At 41.7% G+C, this 15,229-nt stretch overlaps 1 protein-coding gene across 3 annotated transcripts in view; it reads left to right on the top strand.

The window, feature by feature from the left end:
• MXD4 (MAX dimerization protein 4) overlaps positions 1–15,229 on the top strand; it is a 38,566-nt gene that overhangs the window by 20,493 nt on the left and 2,844 nt on the right. For all 3 annotated transcript variants that reach the window (XM_085059643.1, XM_085059645.1, XM_085059644.1), the window contains exons 4-5: positions 10,982–11,096; positions 14,142–14,301. In XM_085059643.1, coding sequence (XP_084915769.1) covers positions 10,982–11,096; positions 14,142–14,301 — 275 coding nt within the window. The remainder of the gene's footprint in view (positions 1–10,981; positions 11,097–14,141; positions 14,302–15,229) is intronic.

The raw sequence follows: 15,229 nt of genomic DNA, 5'->3' as shown, positions 1-15,229 counted from the left end.
AGGGAATGGCTAATTTGTGGAAAATTATCACTATCGTCCTGTTCCCCTCTGTGTGTAAACCCAGTGCAAACCTGTTGCTGTTACACAGCTTTTCCTTGTTTAAATAAATGTAATTCTCTTTGGCCCTATCTCTGCAGTCCTTGACAAATTCCTTACAAGAGTACGGTGAAAGCTGGTGAATACCAGCACACGTATGGCAGACCTGCAGCCTCTTGCCATGGGTTTGGATGTGCTGTACAAATTTGCTTCATGGTTCTCCACTGCCAGCGAGGGCCAGAGTGTTACTGCTCTCATGTAAATGGCTGCATGTCCTACTGCACTCCTGGGCTTTCCATGGGCAGTGTGTGAGTACGTGTGTGCCTCCATGTCACTTCAAGTGGGAATTACAACCGCTTGATCCCGTACTGGCGTGATCTTGTGACGGCACTTTCCTTATCTAATTGGGTCTGACACTATTCTGAGGTAGCAGACAAACTTGAGTCTCCCTGCAGTGTAATCTAAGAAACTTGAGTGCCAGTAAGACAGATGGGTTTGAGAGGTCTAATTTAGGAGGACTAATAAATTGCAATGTGCGCATTTTAACGTGCGAAACGAATGGGTGGAAGGCTGGCTGAATGAAGTATTAAATAAATTTATTAAAAGCTTGGCTGATTAGTTTCTTGTGGACTCTGTTTTCAGTATGTACGATGGTATTTCCATCACTTGTGTATTTCCCCACAAGGCACTGTTGTTCATCTGCCTGGATTAGGTAGGTACTGTGTGATGCTGAGCTCGTGGTACCAGGTGACGCCTCCCTCGCTATTGCTTAAAAGTGTTTGAGAGGTAAACGTTAAAGACAATCAGTAGATAACAGGGCTAAAAATAGAAGACACCCAAAAAAGAAATTCCATTTCTATAGCTCTAAGAATTGCTCCTATTTGTCTGACATTGACTTTGAAGCTTTAAAATACAGAAAACTGTTCTTTATAGATGAGCACAACCTAAAGGCTGAAATGCTAAAATATAGGTTGGAATCTCCTTTTTTCTCCCCTTTTTGCGAAGAAGAGAAATCCATACAAGGGCAAAACCATACTGCAATGGGTTTCAGCTGTTTGCATAACATTTGATTTTTGTTGCCTCAGATTCTTGCAAAGTCAGAGATTTATTGCCGATGGTCAAAGGATGTAGAATCTCATACATGTTAATTTGTGATGGACACCATCCAGGAAAGACAAATGATATCCAGCTGCCATTACTTTTGCTTGTGATGCTTTTGAGAATCCCTGTATAGCTTGTAAATTCCTGTTGACATTTCCCATGAAGTACATCTCAGATTTCTGTGTGTTGCTGTTAGTTATCGCCGAGACCCAAGACAATGAAGGGCTTTTAAACCTTTCATGGCTGCACTTCAAATAAGAGCAGCTTAAGACAGTGGGATGGCTGAAGCATGGGGAAAGCTGTGAGAAAAAGCCAAGCCTGCCTGCAGGGAGGTGTCTAGAAAAAAACAAGAGATGAGAGTGGTCAGATGATGGTCCTGCAGCTCTTAGTACTGCAGAGCCTAAGGCTATGGTTCCCCAGTGGGTAAAACAGAAATCCAGTCAGAGCTGCTGGTGTTCCTGCCCTGGAGTCCTTGCTGACATGGTGCTGCCTGTGCCTTGCCTTGCCCAAGTGCTCCTCTGAGTGCCTTCTGTGCTGCTGGCTTGGTCTGCGGGGGTTTAGGTACGTGGGTGAGCGTGCACCGTCGTGTGACACATCTCTGTCACACCTCGCACGCCTCTGACAGCTCGTGCTCACTTTGCAGGCAGGAGAGCTCGACTGGGAGAAGGTTGAGGAGCAATACAGCAACAGGCTCTAACTGTGCCCCAGGGCTTTTATTTCTTCTGCTGGCCAGAGTCAGATGTGACTCTGGGACACTCATCAGTCTGTCTGCTTCTGCTGCCGGGTACATTCCTGAAGGGACAGCACGTGGACAGTCTGGCCAGCCACCAGCTGCTGAGGCTCTGGTCAGGTCTCTTGTGCTGGCATTGTCCATGTTGCTTTGCAGGGTCATTCCAACCCAAAGCAAGCCTCAGGAACTGCTGTCATTTGCCTGTCTCCGCTGCTGTCCGTGGCTTAGGGCAGCACATGGGCCACCACAGCTCACCTTTCAGTGGGAGCCAGAGCATAAAGTGCACCAAAGTCTGCTTTTGGGCATTTTGAGAGGTGAGGAAATGCTGATGCAGCCCAGTGCTTGTAACTTAGGGCAGGCAGCTGTCACTGCATTCAGCAAGGAGCTACTGATGGGGTGGGTAAAGGAGGGACAGACAAAGAAAGCAACACGGGCAGCAAGGTCTGCCAGGCATTCCCTCTCTTAGGAGTCAGCAGCTTCCCTCTCAGACCAGCCACTATTCACCTGTCCCCAGCTAGCTTTCTGTGCACTGCTGCCAGGAGGCTTAGCTGGCCAAAAATGCATGCATTTGTGGCACTTCAGCAGCTTCCAGTAACTGATGTTTACTGAAAGATGTAGAAATAAGTTCTGGTTCTGTGTATATGTTCTAAAACATACACATTTTTCTTTTTGGAAGGTAAAAAGGCACAGGTCAAGTGTTCCATATATATGTTCTAAAACATAAACATTTTTCTTTTTGGAAGGTAAGAAGCCAGAGGTCAAGTGGGCAGTCTGGACTCAGCAAGTGGGCTGAAGTGGAACTAAGGGAAAGTAAATAAAATGCATTGGAACTACTGTAGTGTGCATTTAGATATAGTGTAAAAGAGAACTAAAATATTTTTCAGAGCAATAAAATGCACAGAACATGAAAATCATAAGCTGTGTTAACAGGCAGCAGAGGTTTTCTTTCATTTCCTTAGCATTAGGAACAGCACCAGATGTTGCTGAGCAGTATTCACATCAAAACTTGCAGATAAGTCCATAGCAGCACTGACTCTCTGAAAGCCTGTGGTGGTGAGAGGCACTTGCAGCAGTTGTTATCCCCTGTTTGGACACTTCTGAGGTACCCCAAGACCACTTGGCTGCCAAAGTGATGTGGCTGGTTCCAATTTAGCAGACCAGATGCACACAAGTATTCAGCACACTGGAAATGCATATTGAGGATGAAACTCCTGGTTATTACCACAGTAAATAAAGCAGGTGGTTGCACTGATTGTAGGGCTGTTGCTTTTAATTCACCAACAATCACTGCAATTAGGCACTGGCCACTCTTTCTGCCTGTTACTTTCCACACGGACTTTGCTGCTGAATTTAGTTGCAGAGGCCCTATGAGGTGTTAGACACAGCCAAAAAATACCTCAGATGAATCCTCACCAGCACACAAACTTCAGGATTTTAACATGAAAAAGACCCCCAGCTTACTGCAGAACACTGGTGTTCGGCTTATCTTTCCTTGGATAATAAAAAGCCAAGAGGTTTGCTGTAAGAGCAAGACTGCATTTTCTGGGTTTGACTCCAAGGCACTCAGCTGTGAGCAAGCTTTTCACACATCTCGTAGCAATCAGCACACTGGGTGCCTTGCTATGGTACAGTGCTTTAATACTAAGAGGTTTTCTTTCCTTTTCACTAAAGCAAATTTGTTGTGTAGTTGAAATAGATTGTGCAGCTCAAGTGTGAGCTAGAGAATCCTTTAGAAAAAAAAGAAGCATTTGAGGTATCCTTTGTAGAGGAGAAAATATTAGAAGTGTTTCTGAGTAAAATCTGAAAGAAACAGGATTTTTTATTGCAGTGGAGGGTTGTTATCTTCCATTATATTTAATATTTTGCTGGAGATATGCTAAATACTGTCTGGACCATTAATTAATAGGTTTCTTTAGAACCATTTTTATCTGATTGAATTTCTGTGATTTCTTAAGATGGAAGTTTATAAATAATCTCTTTAAATGTCTTTGTAAACAAATGGGTTTTAATTAGTACAGAGTCATCATTGGTAGCTTATAAAAAGTCTTGTAGAGCTGTAAATATGTAATTCCTGACACTTTAATAAAAGTGTTAGCTTAAAGAGGAGCAAGGCAAGGATGTTTGAGTACCAGCTTCTACTAAGCAGAGTTGGGTATATAATTACATGTTTACCTACATTGCATGTGTGGCTGTGATATCCAGGACTATGCAAAATAATATGAACACATTAAATTTCAGTACCATTAAAACAATTTGCAGCAAAATTCTGTCACCACTTCCAAGTGTGACTGTGCACAGAATAAAAAGAGCTGCAGCCCTTAAGAGATGTTGCCTTGTTGTGTCAAGCTCCTGGAGGAAGTGATTGAAGCTGGTGTAAGAAGGCAGCCAGAGTTTCTTGCCCTCATTTTACCTTGGTGGCAGGTAAACCTTGAAGACACAATGGGGAGCCTTTTACTGCTGCATTTCTAAAAAAACTCTGAAATGAAACTCTAAGCTCTTAAAAACTTTGAAATCATGGTAGGTTTATGAGTAATGATGCTGTGTTCATCCTGACCCAGTGCATGGCACAAATGATCCTGAGCTTCTGTTTGCTGATTCTCTCTGAAACTCAAGTGCTCCCTGTATGCAGGTATTTGCATTTCATAAATAAATCTGTGAAGAGTCTTCCTGTAAAAACACGAGTGTCTTACAATTGCAGTTAGCTCACTTCTGTATTTTTTGCTGAATTTCATGTCTGTCAGGGAGATAAAATCACCTTTCTTTAAGGAGGAAACACAACCATTAGTTCATTCCTGGTGTCTCTGACCCAAAGTTGTGGGCTCAGGCCAGACTGTTTTGGTTCACAGTGTACCTGGGTAACATTTGACTCCAGAAGTGAATTTCTGGTGAGGAGATTCTTCTCTGACTTTACCCTATGTACATTATTAAGCCAGATTACATCGTCATTATGCAACAATGAAAAATTTAGTAACTGCTCTATATTTAAACCTTTGTGTATTAACTTCAGTGCACAGCACCAGGATAGGTTTGAATGTGGAAAAAAATGTGAAACATGAGAAAAGGAATCTGAAATGCTTCCGTCACTCTGTCCAGTTTGTAATAATGTGTCTTCTTCTAGGTTAATTTCAAATATGTTTCCACTCTTTGAAGTAGGGGTTTGTATTAATTTTGTACTCAATTTGTGATAGGGTCTGATGCTGTGTGCTTTTTGGACTGAAATGGTTAATGTACTGCTTTTTGGACTGAAATGGTTAATGTACTGAAATGACAAGTTTTTAATTTTTACGTCTATTTCAGACCTGGCATTCTCTCTAGTGTAGCTTGTAGTGATTGCATTGTTTGAGTTTGATCTATCCTTTTCAGAAGAGCACCAAACAAATACATTTAGCAGTTGATTCAAGAGTATGTCAGCCTCCCTTACACAGAGCTAGTTTAGTAGACTGAAAGTGGGACATATGAAACAGAGACATGTTCAGTCACACAAGTGTTTTTAGCAGTAAGGCACCCTACAGAAAGCACAGTTAGGGCCTCCCTGTGAGGCCAGCATTGTTTCATGCCCACCCGTGCTTCAGTGGTGCATTGTGGTGAGAGGTGAGATGGGCTCTGCATGTGGAAGCAGCAACATCATATCTAACCCAGACAACTTCTGCTGGAGCCAGCACTAAGGGAAATTCAGGGCATGCAGTGTGGGAATACAGACATTTAGTGGCTTTTTGGCCATTTCCTGACCTTCCAGATCCTTACTGCCCATCAGCTGGAGATGCTGCATGTCTAAAAAGCCTCCCAGGATGGCCAGGACAGCTCCATTGCCAGACTGGGCAATCTGCAAGTGGTAGGGAGCAGGTGTGGACCAGAGAGAAGTGTTCTGGGACTTCCCACAGGATGACAAACTGCTGATAGAGTTGCTCCTTCTTTTCCACAGCCAGTTTTGGGTCAGCAGAGAATGGGTACACGTGTGAGTCATTCTTGTCCTCCAGTGGGGCTGTGGAGTGAGACCTGGAGGATGTGTAAGGTGAACACTTGTCATTACTTTGATTTCTCTGTAGTGAGCTTTATGCTCTTGCTCACAATTGTTCAGAAACAGATGAGCATGGCCCTTCTGATACTTTTCAGCAAGTGACCTCTGGCAGTCAGGAACACAATGCTAACAGTGGGAAATGTTTGTCTTTGGATGCAGCTTCGAGGAAATGCCCACCTCATGCTACCTGCCATAAACATGTGGAGAGCTGTTGGCAGCTTGTCTGCAGGGAGTGCCCAGCTGGGGTGGCAGGATGGACAGGCACACATTTCACAGGAACTCAGTGCTGCCACCCTGTAGCATGAGTGGCTGTGGCCATTTAATGCCACCAGGGCCTGGCTGAGGCATGCCATGCTGAGGACTGAGCAGCTTGTTTGGGATATGCACCTTGCCCTTTGCAGCTGCCTTTGTGCGGCTCAGTGGCCTCCAAATAAAGTCTCTAGATTTATACTTGAGTGGTTTAGGAAACACACCTTTGCTGCTGGTAAAAAACTGTGCAGCTACTGCATGAACAGCTCTCTGCTGTCAGACTGCCTGCAGGCCATTTCTCTCTGCTGTGCTGAAAAAGCCCTGGAGAGCCCCTGTGGAAAGGCTGCAGTGGATCAGGTCACTCCACAAACCTACCAGCATTCTGTCAGTCAGAGCCACACAGCTGGGGATGTTTTGCTGTTACATGAATGTGAGCAATCTTGGGAGTCAAATGCTGAAGTGTTACAGGCAATCTTTGATTTATGTGTTCATAGACATGAATGTATGTCTGTGAATGTTTATGGCTCTGGGTAAATCTTTAAAAACCTCCAAGGACTGCCTTTCTGGGCAACTTGTTCTGGTTGTGCACCACTGCCCTAATAAAAAATTTGTTTCCCAATGTCCATCCTGAGCCTCTGAATTCACAGCCATTGCCTCTTGTTGTATTATTTAGCCCTACAGAGGAGTATTTTGTTCTCATTGCAACTGCCTGTCAAGTAGTTGTAGGAATTTCTTGGAGTTGTTGCAGTTCCCTTGGAATGAAGATTATCCAGGGTGAACAATGGATTTTCTTGTTTCTTTTTTTTTTCCCCTCTGCATCTTAGTATTCCATTTCTTGGTGTGCTAAAATGGATTTGTGTTTGGGATTTCATATATGCAACAAAGCTTATTGACTATTATTTAATAGACTCATTTAACACAATTTTGAAATTGATTAGGGTGAAAGATCTTAATTTACCTTTGTATGGGAGCCCTTTCTTTGAGAAATTGTGAACCTGACTTTCCATAGCTGAACACTGGAGCAAACTGGAGTCTCCAAGGACTAGAGTCAGTGAGTTGTCTTCCTATGAACTTCTGGTGGATGTCCTTTTTCTGTAGGAAAATTCTTAATGACACTTTTCTGCTGCTGTGAGGCTCCAGGGTTCATTCTGCCATGGGTTCTGAAATCCCTGACACTATTGCCCATCATGGCTTATGTGAATTCAAAACCAGTTGAAGGCAATTCCAGCTGGTAGCTAGTCAGCTGTCAGCAGGTGGCTTTCTCCTTTATGTGAATGTGAGGAACCACCAGACTGCTGCTAGACTTGGCCACTGCCCTGGAATGCTGACCAGTCTGGGCTTATCAAGCATTAGAAGAGCTGTAATGCAGACTCAAGACCACGTTGTGAGCTTGCTTGTGGAGAAACTCTGGAGTTTTGTACATCTGAAACCCCTTTATCATCTGGCACAAGGGACAATGTGATAAATCAGACTGGGCACCCATGCAAATCTCCATATGTGAGGCTACACCCAAAACTGAAGGCTGCAGGCTTCATTTGGATTGTGGATGGCATTGTTTTAGATCCCTACCTTCCCAGATGAATTCAGTATCAGTGATGAGGGGGATATTTCTGTGCATCCACATGAGGTGAGAAAAGTGCCCACTTCTGTCAGCACTCCTGGCCTGACACCACACTTGGTGTGTAGTGCTGGGCTTGGAAGCTGGACCACTGTGTAATTATCAAACTTCAACAACATTTCATGCACAGACACTGTTACCCTGTTGCTCTGACACCAAGCTGGTTTTTTTTTCCCCCCTTTTTTCTTGCCTTCTAAAATTTTTTTTTAGGTGGAATTTAAGGCGTGAGCTGCAAAACACAAAGCAGCTCTGGCTGTGATTACCTCTGTAGTGCCTTTCCCTCCTCCCATGGTCACAGGCAGCCGAGGAAAAGCAAAAGCTGTCAGGTCCCTGCAGAAAAAGAGAGAAATTAGTGCTGGCAGAGTCTGTACGAGACAACTTATCTGCTGTGAAGTTTGAGTCCCTTGTTCCTGCTGGTGTGATCTGTTAACGTAACATGCCTGAAATGTTTTCTTACATTCTTACAGTTTTTTCTAAGATGTGCAAGATGAAAAACATGGGGATATTTACTCCAGTGCCACAGGAATTGTGTTGGGCTGGTTTTCTTTTTGTACATTCACAATCTTTGTGATCGATTATAATATATGAATTAGTCACATAAACATGCCTGTGTTTATGTAAAGATCTGTGTAAAGCTTATGCTTTAAAATCTTTAGTGGATTCATAGGTGTTGAGTAATTAGATGAAAGAAAAAGTCCTTTTAAGAATAAAAAGGTGGAGGAGGTCTTTCAGCAAGTGTGTTTATTACATTTACTGCTATCAGTTGGTAGTACTGAAAAAGCCTTTAAGCATTTTTGTTAATATTCAGCTCTTTTAATTCTTCCCATTGGTCAGTTAAAATACTCTTCCTAGATTCAGTCCCGTGTTCTTCATGGCACTTCTGTAAAGTCCTGCTCTGCCAGGCTGGCAGGTAACATCAAAGAGTTAGTGCTTTAAAAAGGCACACAGCCATGCCCCTGAACCTTGGCAATATTTCTGTGAACTCCCTAGTTGATGGCAAGGAAGTGCTCTAAGGCCTTACATTCTTCTCCCTGTGGTAAGCAAACTTTCCTCAAATAGCAAGAGGCAGATAAGTTTATTGCGTAGTCTGGTTTCACTAATGTTTTCCAGAATTAATACTAAGTAGATCTCAGATCAACAGTTCTGTATATTCCTTATCAGACTTTTAGTTGCTCCAAGTATATTGATCATTCCATTTCAAGGTGTTTACCTCTCCTCCTTTATCTTCAGTCCCCACTTCCTTGTCATCTGTCTAATTACGGTTGCATCCAGGTTGTGCTGAGTGATGCAGACAATTGTGTGTGTGTTTAGAGGCCATTTGGAAAGCAAAAAGATTATTTTAATTTAGTCCCTGAAGCAAGTTTTTGTATTTAAAACACAAACCCAGCCAGGTAGTTGTTGGAGATTACAGACACAGAAATAAAAATTTGCTTCATTAGGATTTTTTGTATAAATACCGGTAGTCCTTAATTTGGGTATTTCACTATTTTAAAGATGAATATCTGAGTTTAAGGTAGCAGCCTCAGGGGATCTGATGGGGCTATTTTTGTGAATACTTAGCCTAGACTTTGTTGGTGTTGTTAAAATAAAAGCATTTAGATGGTTAAGTTTAGAGCCTTGTATTTAAAAACAAACCCCAGGCCTAAACAAAAAGTCTGTCATCAGTTTTCTCTTGTGAATCACATTGTCACCAATAATCCTTTCCCCCTAAGTGGCTTGAAGAAAAAAAATAACAATTTTATAGAAGTGCTTTGTGATTTCTTACCTAGTACACTGCTGATTTATAGGCAGACAGAACTAAATGTGTGAGTGTGTAGTCATTACTGTTTTGTATTTTAATTAGATTCTGTTTTTCTGTGGATTTTTTCCCCATTAATTCTCAGGTTGTTTTCACATTGCAATAATCATTCCAATTACACACGTGTAATTTGTCATTTGGTGCATATTAAGTCCTCTTCAGCTGCATTTCAAACACTGATGCTAGACTGTGGTTCTGAACTCATTGCTCAAAAGAAAGTTCATTCTCCACCAGAAGTGTTGAATTCCCTGCAATGTTTGTTTCCTTCCTGCGGCATCGAGCAAATTTGAAAAAGATGATTATTCACCTCACACTTGTGATCTGCTTCAGTTATTCTTACGGCTGTGTGGGGGCTGTTGGCTCCAGGTCATTGCTTTGCTCAGCCTCTAACAGGCTGGCAGAAAGGAAAATATTAGCCAAGCACTTCCACGTCCATTTCTGTCTCATTGCAGAACCATGTGGATTCCTGTTCAAGAGCTGTGAATTAAAACCAGGAGAGATTTTCTTTAGGATGTAACTGTAGAAATGCACTCACACACGGTTCTTTGGTTGGCCACTGCCTTGTTTTGGATTGTTGAAGCAACTGGTTCATGGACTGTTGTATTGCCAGCTGCTTTCTCAAAGACACTTTGGAAAACAGATATTTGTAGAAATAGTACTTTGTTAATCCTCTTTTTACTGATAGATTAATGGCTGTAGTACAGGAGAAATTATTGAGAGCAGCAGTAGTGATACTTGCAAGGGAATAACAGAGAAAGCAGGACCCTGTTGAGGATTATGGCTGGAAGTGCTTTTTGTTGTGTGTTTATGATCAGCACTGTACAGTGAGAGGAATGAATGTCTCCTTTTGGGGGAACTGTGGGTCAGCAGAAGGGAGGAGAAGGGGCATCACTTTAACCTCCCTGTTAAAATCTGTTTATAAACCATGGCTGGAAACAGCTCTGAGCTGTGAAGAGCTGCATGGATGCCCTTGCCTTGCATAGCAGGAGTGTGTCCTGTTGCAGCAGGCAGGGAGAGGAATGGGGAGAGGGGGATCAGGGTGTGCAGCTGTGCACAGCTCTGTCTGCCTGCAGAAATCACTGCATCGGAGCAAAACCCCAGGTTTTTTTCTTTAGCCAGCCACAGGCTGTGTGCAGCTTTGCCTGGATGTCTCTGATCTCTGAGCATTCTCCCTTTTGGTTAAGATAGGACTGACCAGGCTGAGCAAACTGCTTTGAAACACAGGTATAAACCTCCTGTCTGAGTGTGCCAAGCAGCATTACTGCGTTTCAAGTGACCTTTCAGTCTGAAACTTTGCCAAAGGGAGGGGAAAGGAAGCCACCGTTGACTCGAGTTCTGCACAGAGATCCTGCAAACAGATGGTGTTTGCATATAGGAGATTCTGTTCGGGTGCAACTCTACTACAACCCTCTTCGTTTTTGATGATTGCAGGCGGGCTAAACTCCGGCTATATTTGGAACAGCTAAAACAGCTTGTGCCGCTCGGGCCGGACAGCACCAGACACACCACCCTAAGTCTGTTGAAAAGAGCTAAGATGCATATCAAGGTAAAAACATTCATCCATGTTTTTATTTCTTTTAAGGGAGAGCCTTCCAGAATGTGTATCCATAGACAGGAAACAACTTTTCACACAAAATCCATATCCATATGTCCCATCTTCTGGATTTATTGGCCTTTATTGCTTGCAAGGGTTTCAGTCACAGTGTCAAGGTTTAGTGTTTTGCAATTTAGCATCTCAAATATATAAAACAGTGATTTTGTAATTTCTGCTTAGTTACTAAGTAATGTGTTTAATGATTTGCACTATAATTTTTAAAAATATCTGTCAAAGCTGTTCTTTGATTAATATATAATTATTTTTTAAGGACTGACCAAAGTAGTATTGTACTGCATTGTTTTAAATGTAAAAAACCAGATCCATTCATGATGAAAAAAATTAACGGAGTTCAAAAGATCATATCTACTAGTGACTCTTATCTCCATCAACGTTTTGTTGACCAGATTCTCATTTAAATGACACAGAAAAATTAAATGCAATCTCCTGTTAGTTGCTGCTCCCCTTGTTCCAAGTGTAAAACAAAAAACAGCCCCAAATCTCACCTGTGATCCAGCAGCAGTGCAGGTTCTACATTTGCACAGGTAATTCAAAGGAAATTATTCCTCAGGCCTCCTCTCTCCAAAGACACCTTCACTCCCATTTTCAGTGTTATTGTTTTCAGGGAACAGGGTTATATGCAGAAGAAAGACAAAGAGGTATTCAAATGTAAAAGTTAAAGAACAGGTTTCTGCTGCTGTGTCCAGGACTATAATTACTCATCTGGCATTTCTTCAGTGTTACAGAGAAACAGGTCAAGAAAAGTGTCAGGAAAAATTGAATGCTGCCAGTAATCTTGGAATATTTTGGAGAACAGCCTGCTGATGCACAGCTTTAAGATTCACTGCAGTTACAGAAATGGGTGTGATTCATATGAAGAATTAAAGATTAATTTAAGCAAAAGGGTTCTTGTGAACAAGTTTACGGAGCTACTTTTTCAGCACTTCTAAGCACATTTACTCCAGCTGGGCAACTCCTGTTTTTACCATTTGAGATTTTGGCCTCTTGTTTATAATTCAGGCTAACATGCATGAAAGGCACTGCATGTGGTTTTTGTCTTGGGCTGCCCCCCTATCATGGGCTTATGCATACAAATTGAAAAACTGTTTTTACAAGTGGCGAGTGTGTGAGATTAGCCCTGTAGTTACCATTTCAGCTGCTGATAAAAAAAGCTGGGAACAGATCCTTTCCAAATCCGTCGTGCACAGCACCAAGTACTCATTTTCGAAAAACCGAGACTGAAGTTTAACTTTCTTTTTAAGATTTTAACTGAACCTGCCCTAACGGGGTTAGCACTTAATTGCTCCCCTTTGTCAGGTCAGCTCCCTCCCCTGCACTGCCAGAGCTTGCCCGTGCCCTGCTGGCATTTCTAACGTAGTCATTAGTTCTGAACTTTTCACACACACACGCCCCCCATATATTGAAATTTGCTCTGAAAGATTGGACGGTTTTGAGTCTCCTGGATATGAATCACTGAGTTCTTTCCTAAAATAGTTGTTAAGAGTTTGGGATTGCAGCCAGGAAAATACAGGAAAAGGAAGTCTGATCAATTGAGCACATTTGGTTTGTTGTGTACATGGATGTACCAACCCCTTTTCTTATTATAACATTGTGTATCCACCTATGATGAGTATCTGCAGAGTGTTTTGCCTGGGAGGGGGCTGAAAATGAAGCGAAAGAAGGTAGATTTCATTGAGCCAGGAATCTGCCCCGTTCAAGAGTGTCAATTATTTTCTCAAATACTTTCATTCCAGGCTTGCATTGGAAGAGCAAAATCTCTGAAAGGGTTTTGCTGGTGGTTTGCTGTGCACTGTCCCAGCCTGCTCTCCTCAGCAAACCAAGGCTAGGTTCATTCAGACGGCAGGGAGGAATCTTCAGCAGCTGTGTTCGCTCCCTGCACATCTCCTAAATCTCAGTGATCGTGTAAACACAGCTCACAGAGAAATCTGCTCACTCTTAGAAGTGCTTTTACTGCTACAACCTGTAATTTACTGCATCAGATAGATAATTTTTTTCAATAATACAAGGTGTTTTGATTTGTGCATCCTTCATGCTTTTAATCCCATCATACTCATACGCTTTTTTCCCTAGTTATAGAGTCAGTTTTTTAAAATGGCTACCAGAGATTTGGAAGAGGGCTCAGTTCAAATACTGAAAGATACTATTTCTGTTACTGCATTTGGACCAACAGTGCAGCACATTTTATTTGGTCTGAAGTATTATTTGTATTTGCAAATTAATAACTGCTTTTATTCTGTCAGAGGGGAGATTTTAGGTAGATATGTGGAAGGATCCTTTTACAGGCTGTTTGCTGAGAAATGTTGGATTAATACCACTGACTTTGTAGGTGATATCACAGAATTATCATACTTGCTCTGCAGATTTTAAGGAAAAAAAATGCAAGAATAAAGAGAGTTGTTAGTAAATTCCTCCTTCTATATATAATTAATGCTGCTTATTGTTAATGAAGCTTTTTAAATGCTAAAATTTTCCATGGCCTGTGGCAGGAGGGAGAACATTCAGAGGCTCACGATGGTTCCTTTATGGTGATAGGTGAAATAAGAGACTCATCTAAAGAAGCGTTATGTTCTCACTGAAACCTGAGCTGTGCTCCAGTTATCAAAGATGATGCCAGTTTCTCCTGATAAAATGATTTAAATATTCTCCACAACCAAGGGCAACAATAATTTGCTCTTAGCCAAGGAATGTCTGCTAGTGGCAAGAGAGTCTCTGAGGGTTTTTTTATTAGTAGTAGTATTTTTTCCCCTGTAACCATATATCTTACTGTGAAACAAATTCAGCCTGCTAAAATTGTGCTGACCTCTACAGAATTCTAACTAAAAAAAATTTTGAACTTTAAAATTTAATTCTAACTTTATATTAATTCATTAAAACATTTAAATTGTTTTTAAATTACTACTTACTACAAGACCTTAAGTTACTTATACTTTGACATGGGTACAGACTGGCAGCTTACTGTGTTTCTCTCCCTTTAAGAAATTGGAAGAACAGGACCGAAAAGCTCTAAATATTAAAGAACAATTACAGCGGGAGCACCGCTACCTCAAGCGCAGATTGGAGCAGCTATCCGTGCAGGGCATGGAGCGAATCCGCACCGACAGCATGGGATCAACAATATCCACTGACTCTGAACAAGGTAATTGAGCCAGGCCTTCCCAAAGGGACCTGCAGGAGCAGGAAGGAAAAGGGAAGGAGGGCAACAAGAAAATGTCATTTAGAACTAAAATCAAGCTTTCAACAGAACTCAGACAAAATTGTTCCATAATGCGATTTGAAGAGTAAAAAATTACTGCATCTTTTTCAGATTCTTTGAAAAATGGTCTTTTTCCTAATCAGTTTTTAAGCTGTTAATACTGTGTGTATTTTAAAAGCTATTTATCTTGCATGTGTTTTTGCCAGTTTTTTAAACAATTACCATTTAATGTTTTGAATTTTTAGTGTAATTATTGGTAAGGCTGGCATAATATTTTTTCATGGAAAAAAAATTATTTGGCCTAATTCATTTGTGTGAATAAATTAATGTCACATCATTTATTGTGAAATTTTAAAACATTTTCTGTGCAACGATCACCAAGGGTTCTCTGCATTTGGTTCTCATTTAAGACAGAGCTCCACAAGCTGGCTGTTGCCATTTCTTCTTTACCCATTTGGAAGTTTTTCTGTGTGGAACACTTGCCCAGGCTGGCTGTTTCAGGGCCCAGGGGTGTTGAGTGGTTGGTCTTGAGGCAGTTACCTGGGGAGAGGTGGTCACCCCATGGCCAGCCAGCACCTTCATGGCTGGAATTACTGTGACAGCCTTTGAGGGACAGCTTTTTTCTAAATCAGTGGCTATGTACAGGTTGGAACAGTTCTGGGAAAGCATTTGGTATTGATGTCATGCAGTATATTTATATGGCTGAGGATAGAAGGGATTTGAATTCTCAGATGGACAAGATGATCCTTTCCTCAGGAATTACTGTGCCAGTTCTTTTTTTTTTTAATTATTGAAACTGAAGTATGGTTCAGGTTTCACTTGGATGTTGATTGTCACTGGCCCATGACTAGTTGCTACAACTTTCTGAAAA

This window comes from Lichenostomus cassidix, chromosome 4 (assembly GCF_008360975.1).
Source record: "Lichenostomus cassidix isolate B80296 chromosome 4, HeHo_3.0, whole genome shotgun sequence".
In the NCBI taxonomy this organism is placed as follows: Eukaryota; Metazoa; Chordata; class Aves; order Passeriformes; family Meliphagidae; genus Lichenostomus; species Lichenostomus cassidix.
Note: the sequence above shows the minus strand (reverse complement) of the source record. Positions and strands in the feature narration are given on the sequence as shown.